The sequence below is a fragment of the Citrus clementina genome, unplaced genomic scaffold (assembly GCF_000493195.1).
Source record: "Citrus clementina cultivar Clemenules unplaced genomic scaffold, Citrus_clementina_v1.0 scaffold_2, whole genome shotgun sequence".
NCBI classification, from domain to species: Eukaryota; Viridiplantae; Streptophyta; class Magnoliopsida; order Sapindales; family Rutaceae; genus Citrus; species Citrus x clementina.
The window spans coordinates 24,711,146-24,735,631 of NW_006262688.1; the positions used below are offsets into that span (position 1 = coordinate 24,711,146).

The window sequence follows — 24,486 nt, forward strand, 5'->3', positions numbered from 1 at the left end:
TACTCTTCGTTGCTATGATTCTGTTGTATGGGTGGAGGACTTTCCACGCCATGTATCTTGTTTTCTTTGACATTTTCTTCCTGATCTAATGAGCAGTTTATATTAAAAAAAAAAAAGACTATAGTTATTTTTATTATTTGATCTTTAGAAAAACTGCTTAACCGGTTTGATAACTGGTTAATTAAAGTTTTGAATAATCAAAATCAAGATATTATTCAAACTAACTTCTAATTTTTTGAGTGGCTGATTAAATTCAATAGTACACATTTGTACGATCATTGATGCTGTAATTTTAAAAGCAGCGTCATAGAAGGATCTTTTTTTCTTTGTATAGAATTGTAGATTCATAATTTACTGTGTTTTATTAAAAAAATAAAAACCTAAGAGGTTTTAGCATAATCTTATTCAAACTTGATTAATACAAAAAATTGAAGGACTAGCGAAATAAATTATAGTGTCGTACATTTTCCTTGAGCAATTTTGGAAAATTTTGATTTTTTTTAATTCCACTCTTATGCTTGATTCTTGCCAAATCTTTTGTGATTGATATCGTTTTAAATCTAAAAGACTGCATATGATTGTGTTATTGTGCATATCTTAATATTTTGGAATGTTCAATATGGCCTGGGAATCAATTTCGACCCGTGTTGCTCAATTGGAATTGAGTCGTCGTATCCACAACACACGGGTCTTGCTTTGGAGGGTGGTTAATTAATTATATTTTGCTGATTGTTAACGTTTGATGAAACAATATTTTTAAGGGCTTATAACTCATTAACTCACACTGTTGTGCATCCCCAAATCTCTTGCTAGGGATGACAATTGTACCCGCAAACCCGCAAACCCGTCCAAACCCACCCGCCAAAACCCGCCCGTTGCGGGTAATTTTACCCGTTGCGGGCGGGTTTAGTATTATAAATTAAAACCCGCACATGGATGCGGGTGGGTTTGGTATTAACCTTATATCCGGTGGATACCCGCATGGATATCCACCAAACCCGCAATATTTTTTTCAAATATTTTTAATTTAATTTTAATCTAAAAATGTATAAAGAAAATAATGTCATTAATTAAATTACCAAATAGCCAAAGGCTCAAAGTTGTGTATGTGTGTATGTGGCCTATATCCTATTCTAAAGTCATAATCTAAAGAAAACTAAAGGCATTTTCCTTCGAATTAGTATTTGAAAATATTAATCTTAATTATTATTATAGGCATTGTGTTGGATGGGTGCTTATGGTGGTGAATGAAATGAATATCTTCTCTTGGAGCTTGTTTTAAATGATAATATGAAATGTAATTATTATTTTTAGATACTAGTTTGTGTTTTTTAAATGGATTTGTGTAATTTATACTTAAATTTGAGAATTTGTGTTGAATTGATGTGGAAATTTTAATTTTTCATTTACATTATTTAAATATAAAATTAAGTATGTTATATGGAATTTGAGGTTATTATTATAAATTTATATATTAAACATTTGTGATTTTAAATACGGAAACCCGCAAAAAATCCGCCGGATACCATTGCGGGTTTGGTAATTGTTAAAACCCGCTGCGGGTGGGTTTTTGTACAAAAATTAAAACCCGCTGCGGGTTGCGAGTGGGTTTGGTAATTTAAATTTTGTGCGGGTTTGGGTTTGGTAATGGCAAACCCGCTGCGGGCGGTGGCCATTGCCATCCCTATCTCTTGCTCTCGTTTTTGCGAAACCAGAATTATTCGGCCCAAATTATACTATTTTGTATATCAATTCTTAAAAGTTCAGCAGAGAAGATCTCACGATGAAGATTCTTAATTTAATTCCCAGATAACTTCACATAATTACACCAACTTTTATGTCAACTATAGCTGATCCCCTGCTTATCAGATGCCCTGGCCTAAACCAAGCCAACTTTTCTAGTAGTTATTACCTATTAGGCCACCTTTTCATGATTTTGTTTGAACAAAATTTACAGTTATAGAATCTTGATCAATTCGTAGAGATAGACGAGCGATGATGAACATGAAGCAATAATGTTATAAAAAATATTTTGAATCCATTTTCTTGTTTCTGGCTTCTTTTGCTCTTGTATTTCTTGTTCTTCTATTCAAGGATTTCAAAGGAGCTTCTTGGCTTCATCTCTCAGCATCTACATGGACATGGCCTAGGCCTTGTAGTCTCGGCATCGCTTCTTTTTCTTCATCTTCTTATTCATTCATCAATGTACACAACCTAATTATTATTGTTAATTAATTAATTGGTCAGGATTAATTAACTTAAATTTATTTTTTATTAATTTTGTGCGGGACGCTAGAAGGCAGAAGCTGGCATTGTTGAACCTGGAGAAAAATAATTCGGTGTCCCCGAAAAAGAAAAAAAAAAAGCAGAGAGATGAAAAGCTAGATAGGCTTGAAGCAGTTCTTGCAAGAGCTAGAGCTTTGTTTAAAAAGCTACAATGAGCAACAAAATCAGTACTTCATCGCATGCAGCTTGAAGATAAGAACTATGTCCCCAGCGGCGGCATTTACCGAAATGCCTACGCCTTTCGCCAGTATTATTATCACCTCAATCACTTTTCATCTTTTTCATACAAAAAATTATAGCAAATTCTTCTATTGTCCATAAAAATACGCTCTACTAATTCTGGTATATCAAAATTAGGGCTGGGCATCAGTTTGGTTCAGCATGACAAAGAACTGAATTGGGGGGGGGGGGGGGGGGGGGGGAGAAGAACCAAAGAAATATAACAACTAGACCAGAACCGAACTAATTCCGTTTGATTCCTTTTCAATTTATTGGTTTTTTAAATATTTACATTTTTTTTTATTTTCTTACATAATTTAATAATTTTAAGACATAAATATAAATCTAATGGCCTCTTATACCATGCTACATGGTATTATTGTAAATTAATATAACCGATTTTTTCAATTCGTTACCGATTCTTAGTTTTTGAATCGAAAATAGAAACAAAAATTCAGTTTGGTTTTTGGTTAACGTTTATTGATTTTTTTTTAATCAGCAAGAATCAAACTGAAACTGAAAAAACTGACTTAAACTGAAGTTTTTCGGAACCGATTTGATTTTGCCCACCCTAATCAAAATCTTTGATCTGGGGGCTATTTTGTCATAAAAAAAACTAATGGGAGTTGAAGTTAGAGAAAAGTACTACTTATAAAGGTTAATTTGTGAAATGCATAAGGACCATTTTGCAGTAAATGATAATTCAAAGAGGCAATACGTTAAAAAAAAATGGACGCTAATTTTTGACTAACAGGGCCTTCACAGGCCTCTATGACTATGAGAGTATCACCAAAAAGCTTTTCAAATAAGATTTTATTACTTATTTGAAGAGCCATATCAATATTTAAAGTTCCAAAAGACACTCCAATTAAGATTCTTCAAATAAGAATTGATTCTCTCTCTTCAAATTTAGATAGTTAATTTCTCACTCTTCAATTTATATTTTATTACTTTTCATTGAAGAAAGAGAGAGAAGTGTTTTAATTGCTATTGATTTTTCCTTTAAAAAATAATTATTTGAATAAAATAATATTAACTTATTCATATTTGAAGAGTCTTTTGGAAAATATCATATTTTTTCATTCTTCTATTTGCCACATAGGTAAGCAAATAAGTATTTGAAAAGTAAAATTTATATAAGCTTTTGGAGATGCTCTGAGTTTTGCCTCTTAAATTGTTCAAAAATTTTAGAAAAAGAAAATCATGGTTGAAGTTAAAATATTAGTGATTTTGTAATTCGGAAAAAAAAAAGATGTATTGATCTTGTATCGCCATTAATTAGATTAATAAAAGTACTGCGTAGATGTATAGACCATAGAAGGTACCGTGGGAAATTGAAGACGCCCTAGAATATTGTGACCAACTCTTAGAGTCACACAAAACAATATTACATGTCTAGCAGCTTGAAAGAGTGAAATGAAACTTGTCATTTAATTATATATAAAATAAAGCAACTCGAAAAATTAATGTGTTAGTTCATGACTTATTGAAATTGTGCAGGAGTTACCCGTTAATGGAAAAGTTGTTTAAAATCTGTCTATGAAGAAGGAGAGCCACCAATATTTCACTATGGTACTTGCAAGAACATATACTCAATGGAAGGAATCTTTATGAGCTTAATGGAGACTGATACCCAATTTCGGACTCAGGATGTTGGTGAAGCTCATGTTCGTATTATTCGCGATAATAATTGAGCACCTTTTCGATCCAATTATTCGCCACAAAGCCATTCTTCGGCGTACTGTTTTTGATCATGCTCATATCATTTCTCACAAGCACCCGTATTGGAATCGTAGCCTCGGAGCTGATCATTTCATGCTTTCCTGCCATGACTGGGTAAATATTCAAATAATTTACTTGAAATAAATAAATTGTTATTTTAGTTTTTTCAACTTTAGTGAAATCATGAGGGTAACTTTTGGTCACAGGGTCCCCGGGCAACATGGTATGTGCCTCAACCTTATTACAATTCAATCCGGGTACTATGCAAAGCAAATACTTCTGAGCATTTCAATCCAAAGAAAGATGCATCAGTTCCCGAAATCAATCTGATAACAGGGGAGATTACGTATCTTACAGGCGGCTTGCCTCCATCTAATCGTACAATCCTAGCACTTTTTGCTGGTGGATTACACGGGGAAAATTAGGCCGGCGCTTCTTCAGCATTGGAAGGAGAGAGATAAAGATGTACAAGTTTACGAAACATTACCAAAGAATTATCATACAAGGACACGTTGAAAAAGAGCAGGTTTTGCATTTGCCCCGGTGGCCACGAAGTTGCAAGTCCAAGAATTGTTGAGGTCACATATGCTGAGTGTGTTCCGGGTTTGATATCTCAGCACCATGTGCTGCCTTTCAGTGATGTGTTGAATTGGGAGTCGTTTTCAGTTCAGGTTCCAGTGAGTGAAATACCAAGCTTGAAAAATATTCTGATGGGTGTTGAAAAGTCAGCATCGAACCCAACTTTTGTTGAGCACATGCATAGAGCTACCAACTTTTTTACTACAACTGCATGTGCTAGCATGAAATTTCTTGCTCTTCACCAAAGTCACACCGAAGCCATTAAAATTGAAAAAATGGGTAAGATTTTTCCATGCATTCATATTTCAAGCAGAATGCTTGAAAAAAATTCTGATGGGGGTATCTCAGGATCGGTACTTCAGAATGTATGAGCAAGTGAAGATGGTGCAAAGACACTTTGTTGTGAATAATCCTTCTGTTAGATATGACGCGTTCAATATGATAATTCCTTCAATTTGGCTTCGGAGATTGAATGTCTGCATCAATTGTTGGTGTATTTTTACACCTTGTTTCATACATTATTATTATAATTATTAGTAGCAGTAGTGTTATTGTTGTTGTGTAGAAATAGTTTTATTTATTGATTTTCTTTTACGTTTTTTTTTTGTTTTCCTTAAGTTTAATTTTATGTAAAATGTTTAAGAACTTTAGGGCTGTTTGTCACCCCTTATTAGCAATGGAATCTCATGTTTGCTGCCGCAAGTCAGGTTTAGTTAGGGTCAGTTTAGAATTGAGATTGCTGACTAAATAAGTTGCTGATTAGAAAAGTAACTTGGTATTTGGTAAACTGTGTTGTTGTGGTTGATATGAGTTTGAAAAGCAGTGCGCATACATTTAGTAAATTTTATTACAAATGTGTTGTTTTATTATATAATGACAAAATACACAAAAGTTTAAACTATCTTTTATTTTTTAGAGTATGTTTAATTATGTTTAGACACGCCTTTTTCTTTTTAAAACACATAGAATTGCATTAAGTGAAAAAAACCTTAATTAAAAAAAATTGATAAACTTCATAAGTTGTTACATAAAATATAATAAAAATTCAACTAATACATAATCCAAATAAAATAAAAATTAATATGCATTACATTCACATTAAAACTATTGCAATAAATACCATGACCATAGAAAAATATAAAGATTGAACATTAAAAGTTATGGTTATAAAATTGATTTTAAGAGTCATGGTTAACTTTTTGCGAAATTGTTCATAATTAAAAAAAATTCCGTAATTACATACAAGTCTTATTGAATCTTATAATAGAAAAAAACATAAAATATAAAAAATATAAACTTACTAGATCAAAACTTTTGTGCTAGAGAGAATATATAGTAGTTGTGGCGGTAATTTAATTGTGATGGTAATATGATATTCAATAACTTATATATTAGAGTGTATGAAAAAATAAGACATAATTATTATTTTTTGAAATAGTAGGTTATAATAGGAACTTCGAAAGGTGTGGTAGCTTATTTAATAAGCTGTTTATAAAAAGTAACTCCTTAGTCCCCTACCTACTTTTTAAAACTACTTTCAAAATTAAGAAGATTATGAAATAAGTAGTTTTTACAAAGTTTACCAAACACTATTTTTGTTATAAATTATAAAATAAACAGTTTATTAAGTTTTAACCTCAATCCTAAACGATTTTAATGTGGCAATGTTGCATTAGCTTTTATTTTTTTAAAAAAAACTTTATTATAATAATAAATAAACATAAATTTTTATTTAATATAATATTAATTTTTATTTTTTACATTATAATTATTAATTAATAATTTATTATTCAAATTATGTTATATTATATTTTTTATTATATTAAAAATATAACTAAATAATGTAATATTTACTTATATTATAATAATTAATATATAAAAATAAAATATAACATAATATTAGATTGGGTATATTATAGTAATTAATATATAAAAATTGATTATTATTTAATAATTTAACATAGCTAATTATAGATACTTAAATAATATATAAAATAAAAATATCATATAATATTTAATTATTTAATTATATTATAATAATTAACATATAAAAATTAATTATTTAAAAACAATTTAATAATAATAATAAATACTTTAAATATTAATAAATTTGAATAATAATAATAATTTAAAATTAATAGTAATGTAAATAATGATATGAAATATTATTACATATTCTACGGATCATGCACCAAACATGATATTTTATTACAATCAATGTACCTTAATACAATACACAATGTTGTTAGGAAGCTAATGCAATATTAAATAGTCTGCCAAACACACCATTTAGTGAATGACCACTCTGTTTATGAGGCAATCTTTAAGTTCATTCTAATTGTCTACTTAATTATTTTAGAGAATAACATTTTTGTCCTTCTTATAATTTTTTTAACTACCTTTGTCTTTTCAGACTGAAAAAAATGATAAATAAATAAATGTTATAAGATATGTTTATGCACCCCTAGATAAAAGTTACGTGTATTTCATGCTAATAACTTTAGAAAGTAAATTGTAAGAAATAGGTGCATAATTTGTGGCGTTGTGTGTATCATACTTTTTGAAACATATCATGAATTGTGCATCACATTAATCAATTCATAAGATGTTATGCACACAATATTTTTAGATTCGTAAAATGTGTTGCTAAATGCACGACCAAATGATATGTCAATTGACTATAAACAGCCATTACTATTGGTAATCACATTCAATTTAGAGATTGACAAATGAGATGGAGAGTATTTGGAGCTTCCCAATTAATTTCACAATAAATACTATATTAGAGGTTTGACTTTTTCCAATTAGTTGACATTTAAGTAAATATACGAAGATTATTTTGCCCTTGGGATATTAACATTAACGGAGAGATAACATAATTTGAGAGTAAATTGATGTTTAAAAATTTTTTGATGTAAATTAAGAATTAAAATTCTAGGGGGACATAAATTAAAATTCGCCCGTAAATTCAGTATTCTGTCTCCAATAACTTGACACTTAATGTTATCTCCAATGCTCAAATCATGCACGACAAATCTTCATTTTTTTTACCACAAAAAACTCGCACCATCTATTTTCCCACTTGTCTTTCTCGTACCTAGTATCTATCGCTTTCTTCTTCCTCTTCTACTTTTTGGTGCCCCCTCTTTCTTTTTCTTTTTCTTTTTCTTCTTTCTTATTTCTCTCTTCTTCTTTTTCTTTTCATTTTTACTCTTTTCTAGATTTCCTCTTCTTTTTTTATTTTTTCCTACTTCTCCACTTTCTTGTTCACACATTTCTATCAATATTTTTTTCTTTTTTGAATTATAATTAATTCACTGATATGGACAATCATTTTTCTATTCCAATTTTAGGATATATTTTTTAAAAATTATTTTAGTATATATATATATTCAAAATTTAGGATGTGTGTTTCTAAAAAGATTATTCCTAATAAAATTTGAAAAGATATATTTATTCTGAGTAATGATACAGCTACAAACTCTTGTACAAACTTATTTTGTACACACTGATGTGACATGATAAGATTGGTTGAATTAAATATCACTTGGCCCACATGATTTGTTTTTATTAATTTATATTTTCATTCAACCAATGAATTAATGCCACGTCAGTGTGTACAAAATAAATTTATACAAGAGTTTATGACTGTATCATTACTCATTTATTATTTGTCACCAATAATATGGGTAAAGTCGCTGTGAGGATTCAATGCTTGAGCCCACTCTCTCATCATTTTGTTCCGCACTCTTTCATATTCCATCCATCTATCTTTCTCTTTCTTTCTTTTTTATTAAAACACGTTGGTGAGTTTCTAGAAAACTCTTTTGACAAGAATATCTTATTTAGTTTAGCCGCATGGACTTTATTAGAGAAAAATTAAAATTTTGACTAATGTGTATTTGACGATCACTTTACATTTGAAATATTATATTTACCCCTTAATAATGTCTTTTTTTTTTCTGTGACTAATTTAACAACATGGATGAAATAAAATATGAAACATATATTAAAAACTAGTTTCGTGGTGAAAACAAATTCTAAGAGGAATAACAACGAATCTATTATTGCTTCTTGAAGCTTTTTTCACTTCTTGTGTCAATATTAATTAAGGAATTACTTGTGGATGTCAAGAAAAGTTAAAAAGCCTGAGGCAGACAACCCCTTATCATGGTACGCAACAAGGAATAAAGTCATAAATTAAAGTAGCAATCAAGTAATGAATAATACCCCACCACGACCATGTTAAATAATTTTCTTTCACAAGTTTTAGTAGCTTCCTTTTAATGATCAGTTTCAGAAATAAAAGAAATAGTTGGTAAAAACTAGAGTGAAAGAAACGAGACAGGAAAAAAAAAACAATATGGGCAGAAGGAGTAAGAAAGCGAAATGGAAGGCGCACTACAACAGCAAACAAAAGATTTTGCTTGTTGGTGAAGGAAACTTCTCATTTTCTGCTTGTTTAGCAACCGCTTTTGGTTCTGCCACCAACATGGTTGCCACATCCCTCTACTCTGAACGTAAACCATTCATTTATCTATGCTTCATTCTCTGTGAATAGTTTATTTGATTTTTGTTGTGTGTTAATTTGTTTCAATTTTGATTTTGATACTCGCAGGTAATTTGCGGAAAAAGCATGGCTCTAGTGAAGCAAATTTGCAATTGTTGAAGAGCAAAGGGTGCTTGGTGTTGCATGGAGTTAATGTGCATGATATGAATCGACATCCAACTCTATCTCAAATGAAGTTTGATATTATAATATTTAATTTCCCTCATGCTGGTTTTTTCCATCCCTTCAAAGAAAATGACAATAAAGTCATCAAGTAAGTAGAAGCAATTAATAAATCACTTCCTGATCATCCTTTCTACAAATCAATTGCCTTGTTTAATTAAGATTAATTTTTGCTTTTGTTCAGAAACTCTCATATGCTTTTAACATTGTACTGTAGCCAGTGGCATATATAGCTTGAAACTATGCTAAATTATTATTATTATCGAAATTGCTAAATAATTCTATTTAATTTAAGTATGTATTTTAAAACGTATGGATGACATCTGTGCTAGATAAGTAGAGGTACATATTTATGCTTTTTATAGGTCAATGAACTGCTTTTTTTTGGTGCTATAATTGAAATATATAGGAGGCACAAACATCTAGTAAAAGCATTCTTCAAAAGTGCAAGAGAAATGCTTGATGAAGATGGAGAAGTGCATGTAACACATAGGAATGATCACCCATATAAGCAATGGAATTTGGAGGAGCTTGCGAGAGAATCGGGTCTTATTTTGAAAGAGACGGTGGAGTTTTCTAAAAAAGACTTCCCTGGTTACGAAAATAAGAGAGGTAGTGGAAGCAAGAGTGACCAAACATTTCCTCTCAAGGATTGCTACACATTCAAATTCTCTATTGAAAAAAATTATAATCAGCTTATGTGGACTCTTGGTAGTGAAGTTGTAGCTGCTTTGAAAAATCTGTTGTCGATTAATAATGAAAGTTGAGATTATATATGGTACCTCTTATGCATACTAGTACACATACTAAGATTAAGGGGTTGCTTGGCATTGTTTTTGGCCAATCATTTTCTATTTTTGTGAAAATAATAAAATAGGAAACATGTTTGGCAAGACACGTTTTGCACGGTAGTATTTAGTATAAATGGATTGTATTCATTTTCTACTTTTTGTGAAGAAACGTGTAGAGAATGGTTAATTATTGCTTCCAATTTTAATGGATTTAAAAGGGTATAAGGACCCCACAACTTTTTTTGAACTTTATTATAATTACCATGAGCCCACATGTCTCCCCTTTGTTTTAAAAAATTTCACATCAATTAGGAAAAAAAAAGGTCCCGCATATTTTTTATTTTCATAATTTTTTGAGATAAATTATCAAATACATTTACACAATTTTACTTTAAAAATAAGCAACCAAAAGTGTTTTTATATTCATACAAAAATTAATCAATTCTATATTATAAAACAAATATAAACGCAGCCTAACAAATTTTATTGTCAAAGCTGAAGTGAAGGGATAGTCCACCTTAACTTGGAAGAATTTTCTGAAGGTCATCACTCTAATTTTTAAATTTCAAAATACGGGCTCGAGGTTTAGGGAAAAAATTTATGTACGCTAGTCCCGTCATCTTAAATTTTGGTGAGATGATAAGATTAGTTTGGTAAATTTTATGATCGGATCACGAGTCAATCCTATCTTAAGACTCATCAAAATTTAATATTAAAAAAAAAAGTCCAATTATAAGATCTAATATGTTGCCAAATCATAGGCCAGCCCTACCAGGTGGTAGGATTGACCTACACATTTTCTTTTTTTTTTTGAGATTTGATAAATTGGTCCCGCGGGCGCCCGGCGGTAGAGGGGGGGGGGGGGGGGCGCATTTGTGTCTCCACAAGAAAATGGTCCTCGCGTTCTCCAGTTATTGAGGGATTGTCCGGAAAATGGATCGTGGGCTTGAAATTCCTGACCGAATTTCAGTTGGGTTTTGACTAAGCCTTTACTTGCTAGGCCCATTAAAAGTTTTACAGTTCCGGGCTTATTGTTTTGCCCCTTTCTGATAAGAATGGAGCCATTAGCACCACTCGGAAAACTCTCGTCAAACCCCTTTCCGCACCCCACCCCATCATTAACTAAAAAAATTTATTATATTTATTCAATTCCACGAACACCTTTAACCACATAAACGATAAAAATTAAAAAGACTACCTGAACAATTGAAAAAAAAAAAAAAAGTAAGTAATATAACACAGTAAAGACTAATACTTTTATTACATAAATGACAAATTTTCCTTGCGTTGCATATGATGTTTAAGAGTTCAACCATGGCAATATTCATTATCAGCACCAAAAAAATTACATAAAATTGCATTGTAGAGAAGCCGACAAAAACATAAATTAATTAAATGAAAATGCCTAACATTAATTAATAAGATTTTTTTTTTCATATAGGAGTTTGAGTGTTTGTTCTTCACTCAAAAAAATAATTGACAATAAAAAAGATCTCTCAAGTCTTAATTTTTTTTTTCTTATTGAGTGGAAAAAATTGGAAAAATATATTTATGCAGAAAGGGAAGAGATCGCTCGAGTCTTAATTATAGGGTTTAATAAAAGAATTTGGAAATAAAGCAAGTGAAGATAGAAGAATTATTTTTTAAGATCATTTAATGGGTTTTCTCATAAAAGGGGTTTTATGAGAGTATTAGAGGGGTGCAAATAGCATCACTGTTTGGTTGGATTGAGTCGAGAGACTCCAGAGTAAGATTCCAAAAGACTAGACTAGCTATTAGTTAATTTGGTGTGATTAGCAGTCATGGAAAAGTGATGATGGGTGGGATATTGAATTAATTATAGCACTAAATCAGAGGCATCGGTTTTCTCAGAAATTGACGAAATATTGAGATTCAGATGGAGTAATAGTACTAATCAGTCAGCATGCGTGACGGTGACGGCCCTGGACTCTGATCCATAGGCATCTTAAATTTGTATTGAAACTATAACTTCCTTGTATTGGAAAAGTTCACCTTTCGATATTTGCAATTAAATTTCAAACTCCAACATTAACTATTGTTTACTCACTTTTGTAATCTCAAACATTCAATATTCATCAGAGTGATTTTTCTCTTAAAATTAATTGATTAAACTTCAAGTGTTAATTTCTAGACCCAATAACTAATAATTTACACTCTTGAAAAAAGTTGATATTTAATTTAATTAATTTTATCTTATGGAAAACAAACAGAAGCTTTAATCCTGCAAAGATTTTAATCCATTAATTAAATAATCCACCTTGTTAAATAAGTTGAAGAATAAAGAAGTACTCGATCGATGGCATCGTATATTCGTGGGTTATCGATTAATTTTGTCACAGATTTTCCTTTGACCTATAATAAAATGGAAAGTGATACAAGCAGCTAACTTTTGACTAGGTGCCTTTTACTTTAAGAAAAGGAAAGCTTTTATATGTGTATAAAAATTGCATGCATACAGAGATGTCAAATAAATATGGTGCCACATAAACCCGTGTGGAGAATATTTCTCATATGCTGCAAAGAATAAACTACCTACCAAGTAATGAATATAAAATCCCCTTCAAATGAATAATCTTTCGCACAAGATTCATGCTGGCTCATGGTTTTTAATCAGCTTCCAAAATTAACAGGGTTGTGAGTGAAAATAAGCTATGAGGCCTAATAATAATAACAACAACAAGCTTCAATATAATTCACGATCATTATCTTTTTGGTCTTCATCATCATTTTTGGTTCTGTTACTTGTGATTCTACCTTTGGTTGTGATCTCAGTGTTTGTTTTTGCACTTGGTCCAAATATTGCTAGCCCTACTTTGTCTTCATTGCTTCAATGGCAAGTCCGTTTCTCGGGTTGTTCTTATTCTTCTTTAGCTTCTTCTTCAGTATTAGAGAGTTCTACTCCTCCAGCTAGTTCCTCCAATATCGTCAACGGATCATCCTCAGGTTTTTTCGTCGCAAATGAATCAATTCAACTGGTAAAATTTTGCTTCTTCATTCAAGTAACATATTTTGGTTTTGTAACTGCTTCGTTGATGTTCTTTTAGCTATATGATATTGCCTCACTTGTAGGTGCAAGAACAAGAGAAATTGAAGCATAGTAATGAATCTGATGAAGAAGTTAGGACTGACGCTGTGAAGAAATACAATAAATTGGAAAGGGTTGAAGCAAGTCTAGTTAGAGCCAGATCCTCAATAAGAGAAGCTGCTTTAGTCAGGAATTTGACATCAGTCCATCAAGATCCAGACTATGTCCCCCGAGGTCCCATTTACAGAAATGCTAATGCCTTTCACAGGTACAAATCAACCGATCAATTCTATGAAACGAGTCTTTCTCTATTGCAGACGTCTGCATTTTGTTAAAATTTAATTTAAATTAGTTTAAAACATCTTTGTGCACATATATTAATTTATTGGTTATGATTAGGAGTTATTTGTTAATGGAGAAACTATTCAAGATTTATGTATATGAAGAAGGAGAACCGCCAATGTTTCATGATGGTCCATGCAAGAGCATATACTCAACCGAGGGAAGATTCATTCATGAAATGGAGAGGAGCAATATGTACAAAACTAAAGACCCTGAGAAGGCTTTGGTTTATTTTCTTCCATTTAGTGTAGTGATGATGGTTGAGCATCTCTACGTGCCCGGAGCTCATGAGATCAATGCCATTGGACGTTCCATTGTTGATTATATTAGTATAATTTCGCATAAATATCCATTCTGGAACCGAAGCCTTGGTGCAGATCATTTCATGCTCTCTTGCCATGATTGGGTACGTAATTCTTCATGACCTTCTAAACCAACTCCCATATTCTTGTTTTGCCCCGTTAATTGAATAAAGAATCTTAGGTGCAGGTAGTTAGACATTTTAAAATATTAATTTAAGTTAAATTAAAGTGTGAAGTTAGAATAATGATAAACTATAGTTACACGCAGGCGAAATTATATCAAAGCCTTGCCACAAGCTAAAAAACATGTACGAAATTTTAAGTTCTAACTCCCATAGGTGTGTTTATAACTCCGTTCAGTAAAATAAAGTTTTATTATATCTTGGTCTCATAACTTTAGAAGGTAAACATTTTACCCCAATTTTAGAGTCTTTTTACACTATGGCCTCTGTAACTTTAACATCTTGACGTTGTGGCCCTCTAGATTACCGCTAGAATTTCATCATTTTGATGTATTTACTGGCTCATATACATGTCTGTTAGCAGGGGCCGAGATCGTCATCATTTGTGCCCCATTTATTCCGCAATTCCATTAGAGTTCTATGCAATGCCAACACTTCCGAAGGATTTAACCCCGTCAAAGATGCCTCATTACCAGAAATCAATCTCCTGACCGGCGAAGTCACCGGACTTATTGGCGGCCCCTCCCCGTCCCGCCGCTCCATCCTCGCATTCTTTGCCGGCCGGTTGCATGGGCATATTAGGCACTTACTCCTGGACAATTGGAAAAACAAAGACCAAGATGTGCAAGTCTATGACAAACTTCCGAACAATGTGTCGTACAATTCAATGTTAAGAAAAAGCAAATTTTGCTTGTGCCCTAGTGGGTATGAAGTGGCAAGCCCTAGAGTTGTGGAAGCAATTTATTCAGAATGTGTGCCAGTTTTGATTTCAGATAGCTTTGTGCCTCCATTCAGTGATGTGCTAAATTGGAATGCATTTTCAGTGCAAATAGATGTGAAGGATATTCCTAAGATTAAGGAAATTCTAAAGGGCATATCTCAAAGGCAGTACTTGAGAATGCAAAGGAGGGTGAAGCAAGTGCAAAGGCATTTTGTGGCTAATCAATCTCTTAAGAGATTTGATGTTTTTCATATGACTGTTCATTCTGTTTGGCTCAGGAGACTGAACATTCACATCAGGGATTTTGAACGACCTTCTTGATTGCTCGTGCTGGATGATTAATTTTTAAATCATCAAATCACCACTGGATCCGTCAGGCAAGTAAAGGGACTTAGAATCATGTTCTTCTGAAGATAGACAGTTAGGCTTTTGACACAGAGATTCTTTGCTTAATCAATAAATACAGCAAGGTATTTAGAATTCTTTCCTTTTAATTATTGGGCTGTATTTATAATTATATATTCTTAATTTATAATAACATTATAAGAGGGATTAATCCATTTTACATTTTTGGTTTTGTAAATGAACTTTACAAATATACTCCAATCAATTGACTCCGAACATTTTTGTGTTTAATTAATTGTAAATGTAGAATGATAATGTATATTTAATTTTCTGCATAAAACAATCATGCTGAAAAGGTCATCTATAAATTTCGATATGCTATTCGTGACATTAATGAAAACTTTAATTTTGAATTATCAAATTCCTCGGGAAGATCAAAGTACAATTTTCCATCTCGCAAAACATATCCACCAAGAAAAGTCCCATAAATAAAATATTTTGAAGTCATTCTCGGTGCATGCATCCAATTCACAAAAAAATAAAAAATAAAAAATAAAAAATGATGGTATATTTTGAATATGCATGAATTTAGAAATACAAACTAATAAGTTGTTGGATCATAAACTTGATCCAAGATGAATAAATCAAGCCCAACTCATGGAAGGTTCCATGAGTAGGTATGGTTGGTGAGGTTTGAATTATTTGTGTTATGTGTGTTAGGTGTGGTTGGTGAAGTAGGTGAGTGGTATGTTTTAATGGATAGTGAGGATTTGTTTATTAGTTGAATAAATGAATGATTGTGATCAGTTTGTTTCATGTATAAATACCCCCTCTCCCCTTTGGTTTAAATATCAAGTGAAGTAGCAAAATCTCTAAGGTGTAGAGAGTGAAAAATAAGAGTTGTAATTGGTGAGGAGTGTTGTTGAAGAAATAAAATAGTGTGTTTTTGTGTGTTTTATTTATTAATTCTCCAACAAAGTGGTATCAGAGCTAGTGCTTGATGCTATATATAGTCATATAGCATATCAAATCGAAGATCTTGACGAGAGGAACGTGACGCCACAAAAATCATCCCGATCCGAGACCGGACGCGCCCACACTTGCCGCCGGAAGTTTTCTGTCCTGAAGCTGAGTCGACTCACCGAGTTGAACCAAGCTGAGCCGAACTGAACCAAGCCGACCGAGCTGAACCGAATCAAGTCGAACCGAGTCAACTCGAGCTGAACCAATCCGGACCGAACCAAGACTACCAAGCCGGTGTTGACCGTTGACCGACGTTGACCGTTGACCAGCATTGACCGTTGACCAAAAGCTGACTCGAGTCCTTCCCAAGGTTTTTCGACGTGCCAGATCCATCTGTGCTTTCAGAATCTCCAAATTCTCACTCAATTTGTAAGTTATGGCAAACGGTAGTATGATGTCATTTCACGTTCCACAATTAAAGGGAAGTAAGTTTGACAATTGGAGTATTAAAATGAAGGCTCTATTGGGCGCACATGATGTATGGGATGTTGTGGAGAAAGGCTTTATTGTGCCAGAAAATGAAGCCACTTTAACTACGGTGCAGAAGGAGAATTTAAAAGACTTGAAGAAGAAATAGAATAAAGCAAAATATCTCATATTTCAATCATTAGATGAAGATGCTTTTGAAAAGATTGCTGGTACAACCTCCTCAAAAGAAGCATGAGAGAAACTAGAGACCTCTTACAAAGGAGCGGAGCAAGTTAAGAAGGTTCGTCTCCAAACATTACGAGGAGAATTTGAGTCCTTACACATGAAGGCGTCGGAGTCAATTTCTGACTACTTTACTCGGGTTGTAACCGTTTCCAATGAATTAAAAAGAAATGGCGAGGAGTTAAAAGAGGTAAGGATCATTGAAAAGATACTTTGATCAGTAGACTCGAAGTTTGACCATATTGTTGTGACAATTGAAGAAACAAGAGATCTGGAGGATATGACAATCGAGCAACTTCAAGGAAGGTTGCAAGTCTATGAAGAAAAATAAAAAAAGAAGCAAGGAATCGAAGAAGTCAATCCAAAGAAAAGAGAAGAAAGCTCCGACAACGAGAGAAGGCACTATGTCCGAGGTAGAGGTCGTGGTCATGGACGAGGTTGGAATTTCAACAACAACAACTACAATTATGCCAAAGGAGAAAGCTCAACCAGAGGACGAGGCAGAGGCAATCCAAGATCGAGGTATGACAAATCCCAAGTACAATGCTATAATTGTCAAAAGTTTGGGCATTATGCTTCAGAATGCAGAGCTCCAAGCACCAGAATTGAAGAGAGAGTGAACTATGCTGAAAAGAAAAATGATGAAAATGACACACTTTTACTAGCACGCAATGACACAAGTGGAGGTCAAGAAAATACATGGTATCTTGACACAGGTGCTAGCAATCATATGAGTGGAAACAGAAGCATGTTCGTGCAACTAAGTGAATCTGTGAATGGTAGTGTCGCTTTTGGAGATGATTCAAAAGTACCAGTGAAGGGTAGAGGTAACATTCTTTTTCGTGCAAAAGATGGTAGCCACCAAATAATTTTGAATGTTTACTATGTGCCCAATATGAAAAGCAACATTCTTAGTTTAGGTCAACTTTTAGAAAAAAAGGCTATGATATTCACTTAAAAGATTATAGTCTTTTCCTAAGAGATGACAAATGAAATCTAATTACAAAGGTGAAAATGTCGAAGAATAGAATGTTTCCATTAAATATTCAAAATGATGTTGCAAAATGTCTCAAAGCCTGTCACAAAGATCAATCCTGGACTTGGCATCTTCGATATGGGCATCTCAACTTTGGAGGACTGGAGCTACTATCTAAGAAGAACATGGTGAAAGGCTTACCATATATCAATCACCCTGATCAACTTTGTGAATGATGTTTACTTGGCAAGCAGTTCAGAAAGAGCTTTCCAAAGGAGTCAAACTCAAGAGCTCAGAAGCCACTCGAGCTTATTCGTACTGATGTGTGCGGTCCATTCAAGCCAAACTCCCTTGGTAAAAGTAACTACTTCCTTATCTTCATAGATGATTTTTCAAGAAAAACTTGGGTGTATTTTTTGAAGCAAAAATCAGAAGTCTTTGAAGCTTTCAAGAAGTTTAAAGCTGCAGTTGAAAAAGAAAGTAGATACCAGATTAAAGCCATGAGATCTGATCGAGGTGGAGAGTTCACTTCTAAAGAATTTTTTGAGTTTTGTGAAGCAAATGGAATTCGACGCCCTTTGACAGTTCTAAGATCCCCCCAACAAAATGGTGTTGCAGAAAGGAAGAACAGAACCATTCTCAACATGGCAAGAAGCATGCTTAAGAGTAAGAGGCTACCTAAAGAATTTTAGGCTGAAGCAGTTGCATGTGCAGTCTACTTATCCAATCGATCTCCAACAAGAAGCGTGTGGGGTAAGACGCCACAAGAAGCTTGGAGTGGAAGAAAACCCGGCATCACCCATCTAAGAGTTTTCAGAAGCATTGCCCATGTACATGTACCAGACGAAAGTAGAGCCAAGCTGGATGACAAAAGGGAGAAGTTCATCTTTATCGGCTACGACAACAACTCCAAAGGATACAAGCTTTACAATCCAAACAACGGAAAGATCGTGATCAGTCGAGATGTAATTTTTGATGAAGAAAGAGAATGTGATTTTGGCTCTGGTGTGGATGACTTCAACTTCTTTCCCATTGAAGAAGATGATCATACACAGATAAAACAAGTAGATGAACAACAAGAGCCTGCCACTCCACCTATCTCACCAGCATCAACCACATGCGGAGATTCACCGCCGTCTTTCTTAAATGAAAGAACCGAAGAACGTACAAGGAGTCTTCAAGATCTCTATGAGGTAACTGAGAGACATGACAATCTCACTCTCTTTTGCCTCTTTGCTGATTGTGAGCCAGTCAACTTCCAAGAAGCTGCACTAGATGAGAAGTGGAGAATTGCAATGGATGAAGAAATCAAAGCCATTGTGAAGAATGATACTTGGGAGCTTACTACTCTTCCAAAAGGTCACAAGGCGATTGGTGTCAAATGGGTGTATAAAACAAAAAGAAACGCGAAGGGAGAAATTGAAAGGCACAAGGCGAGGCTAGTTGCAAAAGGCTATAGTCAAAAGGCTGGCATAGACTATGACGAGGTATTTGCTCCTGTAGCTCGACTTGAAACTATTAGACTTATTATTTCTTTGGCTGCTCAGAACAAGTGGAAGATTTTTCAAATGGATGTGAAGTCTACTTTCTTAAATGGATTCCTTGAAAAAGAAGTTTACATCGAACAACCATTAGGCTATGTGGTGAAAGGACATGAAGACAAAGTTTTGAGATTGAAGAAAGCTCTTTACGGGTTAAAGCAAGCACCAAGGGCATGGAATAGCAGAATTGACAAGTATTTTCAAGAGAAAGGCTTCACCAAATGCCCATATGAACATGCTCTCTACGTCAAAGAAAAAGATGGAGATATTTTGATTGTGTGCCTGTATGTGGATGATCTCATCTTCACTGGAAGTAATCCAAGCTTGTTTGAAGAGTTCAAGAGAATGATGATCAAAGAGTTCGAGATGACTGACATCGGACTGATGGCATATTACCTCGGCATTGAAGTCAAGCAAAAGGAAGAATGCATATTTATCTCCCAAGAAAGCTATGCAAAGGAGATTCTCAAAAGGTTCAAGATGAATGATTGCAAGCCTATAAGCACGCCAGTGGAATGCGGAGTCAAGTTATCCAAATATGATGAAGGCGAAGATATAGATCCAACATTCTTTAAAAGTTTGGTTGGAAGCTTACGTTATTTGACATGCACAAGACCAGATATCCTTTATGCTGTTGGACTTGTGAGCCGATACATGGAGAATCCAAAGACCACCCATTTTAAAGCTGCAAAAAGAATCCTTCGCTACATCAAAGGTACAATTAATTTCGCCTTGTTATACTCATTTTCTAATGACTACAAGCTTATTGGATATAGCGATAGCGATTGGGGTGGAGATGTAGATGATCGAAAGAACACAACAGGATTTGTGTTCTTCATGGGAGAAACTGCTTTCACATGGATGTCAAAGAAGCAACCAATTGTCACGCTATCCACCTGTGAAGCTGAATATGTAGCTGCCACATCAAGTGTTTGTCATGCAATTTGGCTCAGAAATTTGCTGAAGGAGTTGAGTTTGGCACAAGAAGAGCCAACCGAGATTTGTGTTGATACCAAATCAGCAATTGCCCTATCCAAGAATCCAGTCTTTCATGATCGAAGTAAACACATAGACACTCGCTATCATTTCATAAGAGAGTGTATTGCAAGAAAAGAAGTGCAAATCAAGTATGTAAAATCACAAGATCAAGCAGCTGATATCTTCATTAAGCCACTCAAGCAAGAAGACTTTGTAAGATTCAGAAGTTTGCTTGGTGTCATAGGATCAAGTTTAAGGGGAGGTGTTGGATCATAAACTTGATCCAAGATGAATAAATTAAGCCCAACTCATGGAAGGTTCCATGAGTAGGTATGGTTGGTGAGGTTTGAATTATTTGTGTTAGGTGTGTTAGGTGTGGTTGGTGAAGTAGGTGAGTGGTAGGTTTTAATAGATGGTGAGGATTTGTTTATTAGTTGAATAAATGAATAGTTGTGATTAGTTTGTTTCATGTATAAATACCCCCTCTCCCCTTTGGTTTAAATATCAAGTGAAGTAGCAAAATCTCTAAGGTGTAGAGAGTGAAAAATAAGAGTTGTAATTGGTGAGGAGTGTTGTTGAAGAAATAAAATAGTGTGTTTTTGTGTGTTTTATTTATTAATTCTCCAACATAAGTTTCATATGTATATTTACCAAAGTACAAAACTATAATTCTAATATTCTGAATGATTCCTTTATTTTATTTTATTTTACTGTGGATCTACGGTTTGCGGCAAAATATAATGATCAAATTTGACATCAAAGGGTCCCATAAAAAGGCCATGGATACAGCTGCTAGCTTTTTAGGTATATAAAGTTGATGCATTATTGTTGTTATTTATATCAGTATTTGCCTGATCTTGTACCCCAAGAACAATAACTACACACTGATTAATTGATCAAGAGTGGATAACAAACCAATTAAGACTAATCAAATAGAAAACAATGGAGATGAAGAGTAAGAACAGAACAAAGAAACAAGTTTGTAGAGGTTAAGTCATGGTGGCCTGCATCCTATTTGAGAAACAGAGCTACAGCTTCCATCAATGCAAATCAAGATACAAGTTTCTTAGAGAGAGTTAATTAATTGAACTAGCGAAGCCATTAAGGCTTTATATACACGTCTGTAAGCTTCCTGCAAATTGGCTCAGAAGACAGCTTGCATTCTGGGTTTGTTGCTAAGAAACCCAGAATTTTCCCGCTTCTTTTAACCGTTTCTAACAACCTTTCGCACGTGCATATCATGTGATGAGCATTCGAAAGATTAAACGGTATTCAAGGCCACAGTTTTTGGGCTTATAATGGCTGAATGTGTCACATGGATTGCGGAAGCTTTACTTAACATAGGCGTCTGAGATCATATAAATGTCATACGATGATGTCAGACGCGAGAGCGACGCTTCCAAGCGACATGTATTATCAAGCCGCATTGTCGTTGAATATATTTGGAAAGATCCGACATTGTCGTTTGTTATTATATCCAGATTCTCGTTCACACTTCTAACAATTATTTTTCATGTAAGTACGAAAAATTTAAGGATTTTCTTTACTTTTTTTTTCTTATCTGGGTGCGAGTGAGTAACCAATAATAATGTATAGGTGCGGAAGCAATGTCATTAGTGGGGGATCTAATCAAGATAACGGGAAATAGGATAGATGTTTGTTCACTGTTAACTTTGCTGCAAAACGACGTAGCGAGGTTGCTCACATATTATGGGTGTGGTTAATCTAGCAACCTAAGCCGGTTCCCAAAAGGAAAAAAAAAAAAAAAAACAAGTCTTTTATTTTATTTTTTTACTAACTTAAGCACTCATTAAATTTCGAATTCAGGGTTTAAGTTATATCACGGTCACTGTTTATTACTGGAACTAGACTTTAGCTTCAAGTATTTTATTAATTTAACTTTTCATACTGATTGTGCCTACTAATTAAATGTATATTTGTAATTGTAGTGAGTGATTAAAAGGTTTATTTTGGAATTTCAAATTGTCAAATTAAATAAAAATTCTTTTTTTTTTGTCTTTTCATTAAGTTACCCAAACTAAATTAATATTTCAAACAATTACATATTAATATCTCTCGTAAAATACTTGAGATTTCAGTTAATGTTGCCACGCCACTCTGCTACTGCTATTCTCTACGCTATATATTCGATAATATGAGATAAATATTGAAAAATTCGTGTCAAAATTTAAATTTAAAAAACGGGTACTCCTAATCCGATATGCTTTTTTCTAAGATAAATACAAGTGTATAGAATACATTAATTTGAGTTTAAAAATTCCTTACTTAGATAAGAATTTTCTCACTATCTGATCTTTCTTAACAAAATTGTTGGATATTGATTGTTAATAAATAAAAAATTCAAAGTAATTAAATCCTAATAATACACTAAAAAATAAGATCTTTAAAAACTCAAGTATTGAAATAGAGATGATCCTAACTCTATAAACTATTCGTGAGTTCAAACGATATCCTGCACTACAGGCAACACAAGAATTCAAATATCTCCAATACAAATAGACTGCTACTATGAAGGTACGAGTCACATACTTACAATAATTTTAGCCATTAAAGTATACATACGTAACAAAATATGTTACTGTTTTCGTGTTTTATCTCTTGCTGTCGATTGCAGCAAAAGTTGGTGTTCAAATTTGGGGTCAGTAACAAGAGCGGCCGCATGAACGCCATGATGGCTGCCGTTAGCTTCAAAGGTAAAAACAAAGCTACATTTTGATACTTTCAATCTTATTATCTTGTTACTGTTACGTGGTGAATTGAATGAGAGTCGCGAATATGTGCATCAATTGAGATCTCAATTTTATAAGTGCAATAAATATTACCCATAAAAGTTACATAAGGTTACAAATGTTGCATGTAGGAGTGGAATCGGCGGCAGTAAGAGAGGAGGACATGAGGCAGATAGAGGTAATAGGAAAAGGAATAGACGCGATTCAACTTATTGCTTTGATGGAAAAAGAGGCTGCGAGTATTGGAGAGCTATTGAGTGTTAGCAATGTTGACGTTGACAGTGGTGAGAAGAATGAAGAAAATAAAAGAGCTGGAATCCAACGTGGAGCAAAAGTGACATTCAGCCAAAACCAATCCCGCAGCCCTTACGTTTGTCGGATCAGTATGGTATAGTTTTTTTTATTATTTTCTTTTTAATAATTAGACTTTCTTTTTTATTTTCTAAATATGTTTTCTACTGCTAGTATGACAATTATGGAGTTTTAGTTGTTTTTGATCTCTTTTATATTTACTATTTTCATTCAGGTCATATTAGTTATGTATTGTCATAATTGTAATCAATATTGACGCCACACCACTGACACCAGTAAGGATACATACTATATGTAAGAACTTACGATGATAAGAAAAAAAAATAATAATAAGAGGAACTAAAGTGTCTTTCACTTTTTGAATAATTCAAAGGTGCTTTACATTGAATTGAGAAGACAATACTGGGACTTGATTAAATATCTAAGACGGTGAATGAAAACCTACGAAAAACTACAGTGACAAAAATATGAGTTTTCAGAAGGATTTAAATGTCAATATCTCTTTATTTAATCTAGAAGGTACACAACATTGGACCCAGCTAAACTTTTTTATCCATCAAACAGTATTGACTGTCTTTTAGTTTCTGACTTTTTTGGGTAAGGCCAAATAATAAAAACATATCAAGAACAATATATTGTGGTAAAAAATAAATTTTTAGGACTTACACATATTTATTATCTCTTTATTTAATCTAATGGTCCATAATATTGGACCCTCGCTAAAATGCTTTTTATGTGTGGCAAGCATTTGTGAATGCCTTTTGGGACAATTGAGCAAATAATGCAATTATAGCAGCATTCGATTTTCCGACAAATTGTCTTCACAAATTCCGAACCACTTGATGGGTTACACAAAAGTAATTCACTACAATTCTCGGGACTATCATCTTTATTTTAGATTTATAGTAGTTATTGGTCTCTTTAACATTTGCCATTTTAATTAGAGTCATACTGGTTCTATATATTAATCAAAATCTCAGTGTGGGAG

At 33.3% G+C, this 24,486-nt stretch overlaps 3 protein-coding genes across 3 annotated transcripts; all 3 read left to right on the top strand.

Moving 5' to 3' along the window:
- The first annotated feature begins 2,465 nt into the window (after positions 1-2,465).
- LOC18051731 (probable glycosyltransferase At3g07620) lies at positions 2,466-5,377 on the top strand. Its single transcript, XM_024190894.1, is given in 9 exon segments — positions 2,466-2,533; positions 4,006-4,038; positions 4,040-4,183; positions 4,185-4,341; positions 4,434-4,640; positions 4,642-4,717; positions 4,720-4,920; positions 5,120-5,280; positions 5,372-5,377. Coding segments are annotated over 9 exon segments (1,053 nt in total).
- Positions 5,378-9,103: 3,726 nt separating this feature from the next.
- Positions 9,104-10,325, top strand: LOC18051732 (uncharacterized protein At4g26485). Its single transcript, XM_006447795.2, has 3 exons — positions 9,104-9,326; positions 9,425-9,629; positions 9,948-10,325. Exons 1-3 carry the CDS (start codon positions 9,170-9,172, stop codon positions 10,303-10,305), a joined length of 720 nt encoding a protein of 239 aa, XP_006447858.1. The 5' UTR covers positions 9,104-9,169; the 3' UTR covers positions 10,306-10,325.
- A 2,676-nt stretch (positions 10,326-13,001) lies between these two features.
- Positions 13,002-15,305, top strand: LOC18051733 (probable glycosyltransferase At5g03795). Its single transcript, XM_006447796.2, has 4 exons — positions 13,002-13,325; positions 13,420-13,643; positions 13,775-14,123; positions 14,566-15,305. Exons 1-4 carry the CDS (start codon positions 13,002-13,004, stop codon positions 15,241-15,243), a joined length of 1,575 nt encoding a protein of 524 aa, XP_006447859.1. The 3' UTR covers positions 15,244-15,305.
- Positions 15,306-24,486: the final 9,181 nt, after the last annotated feature.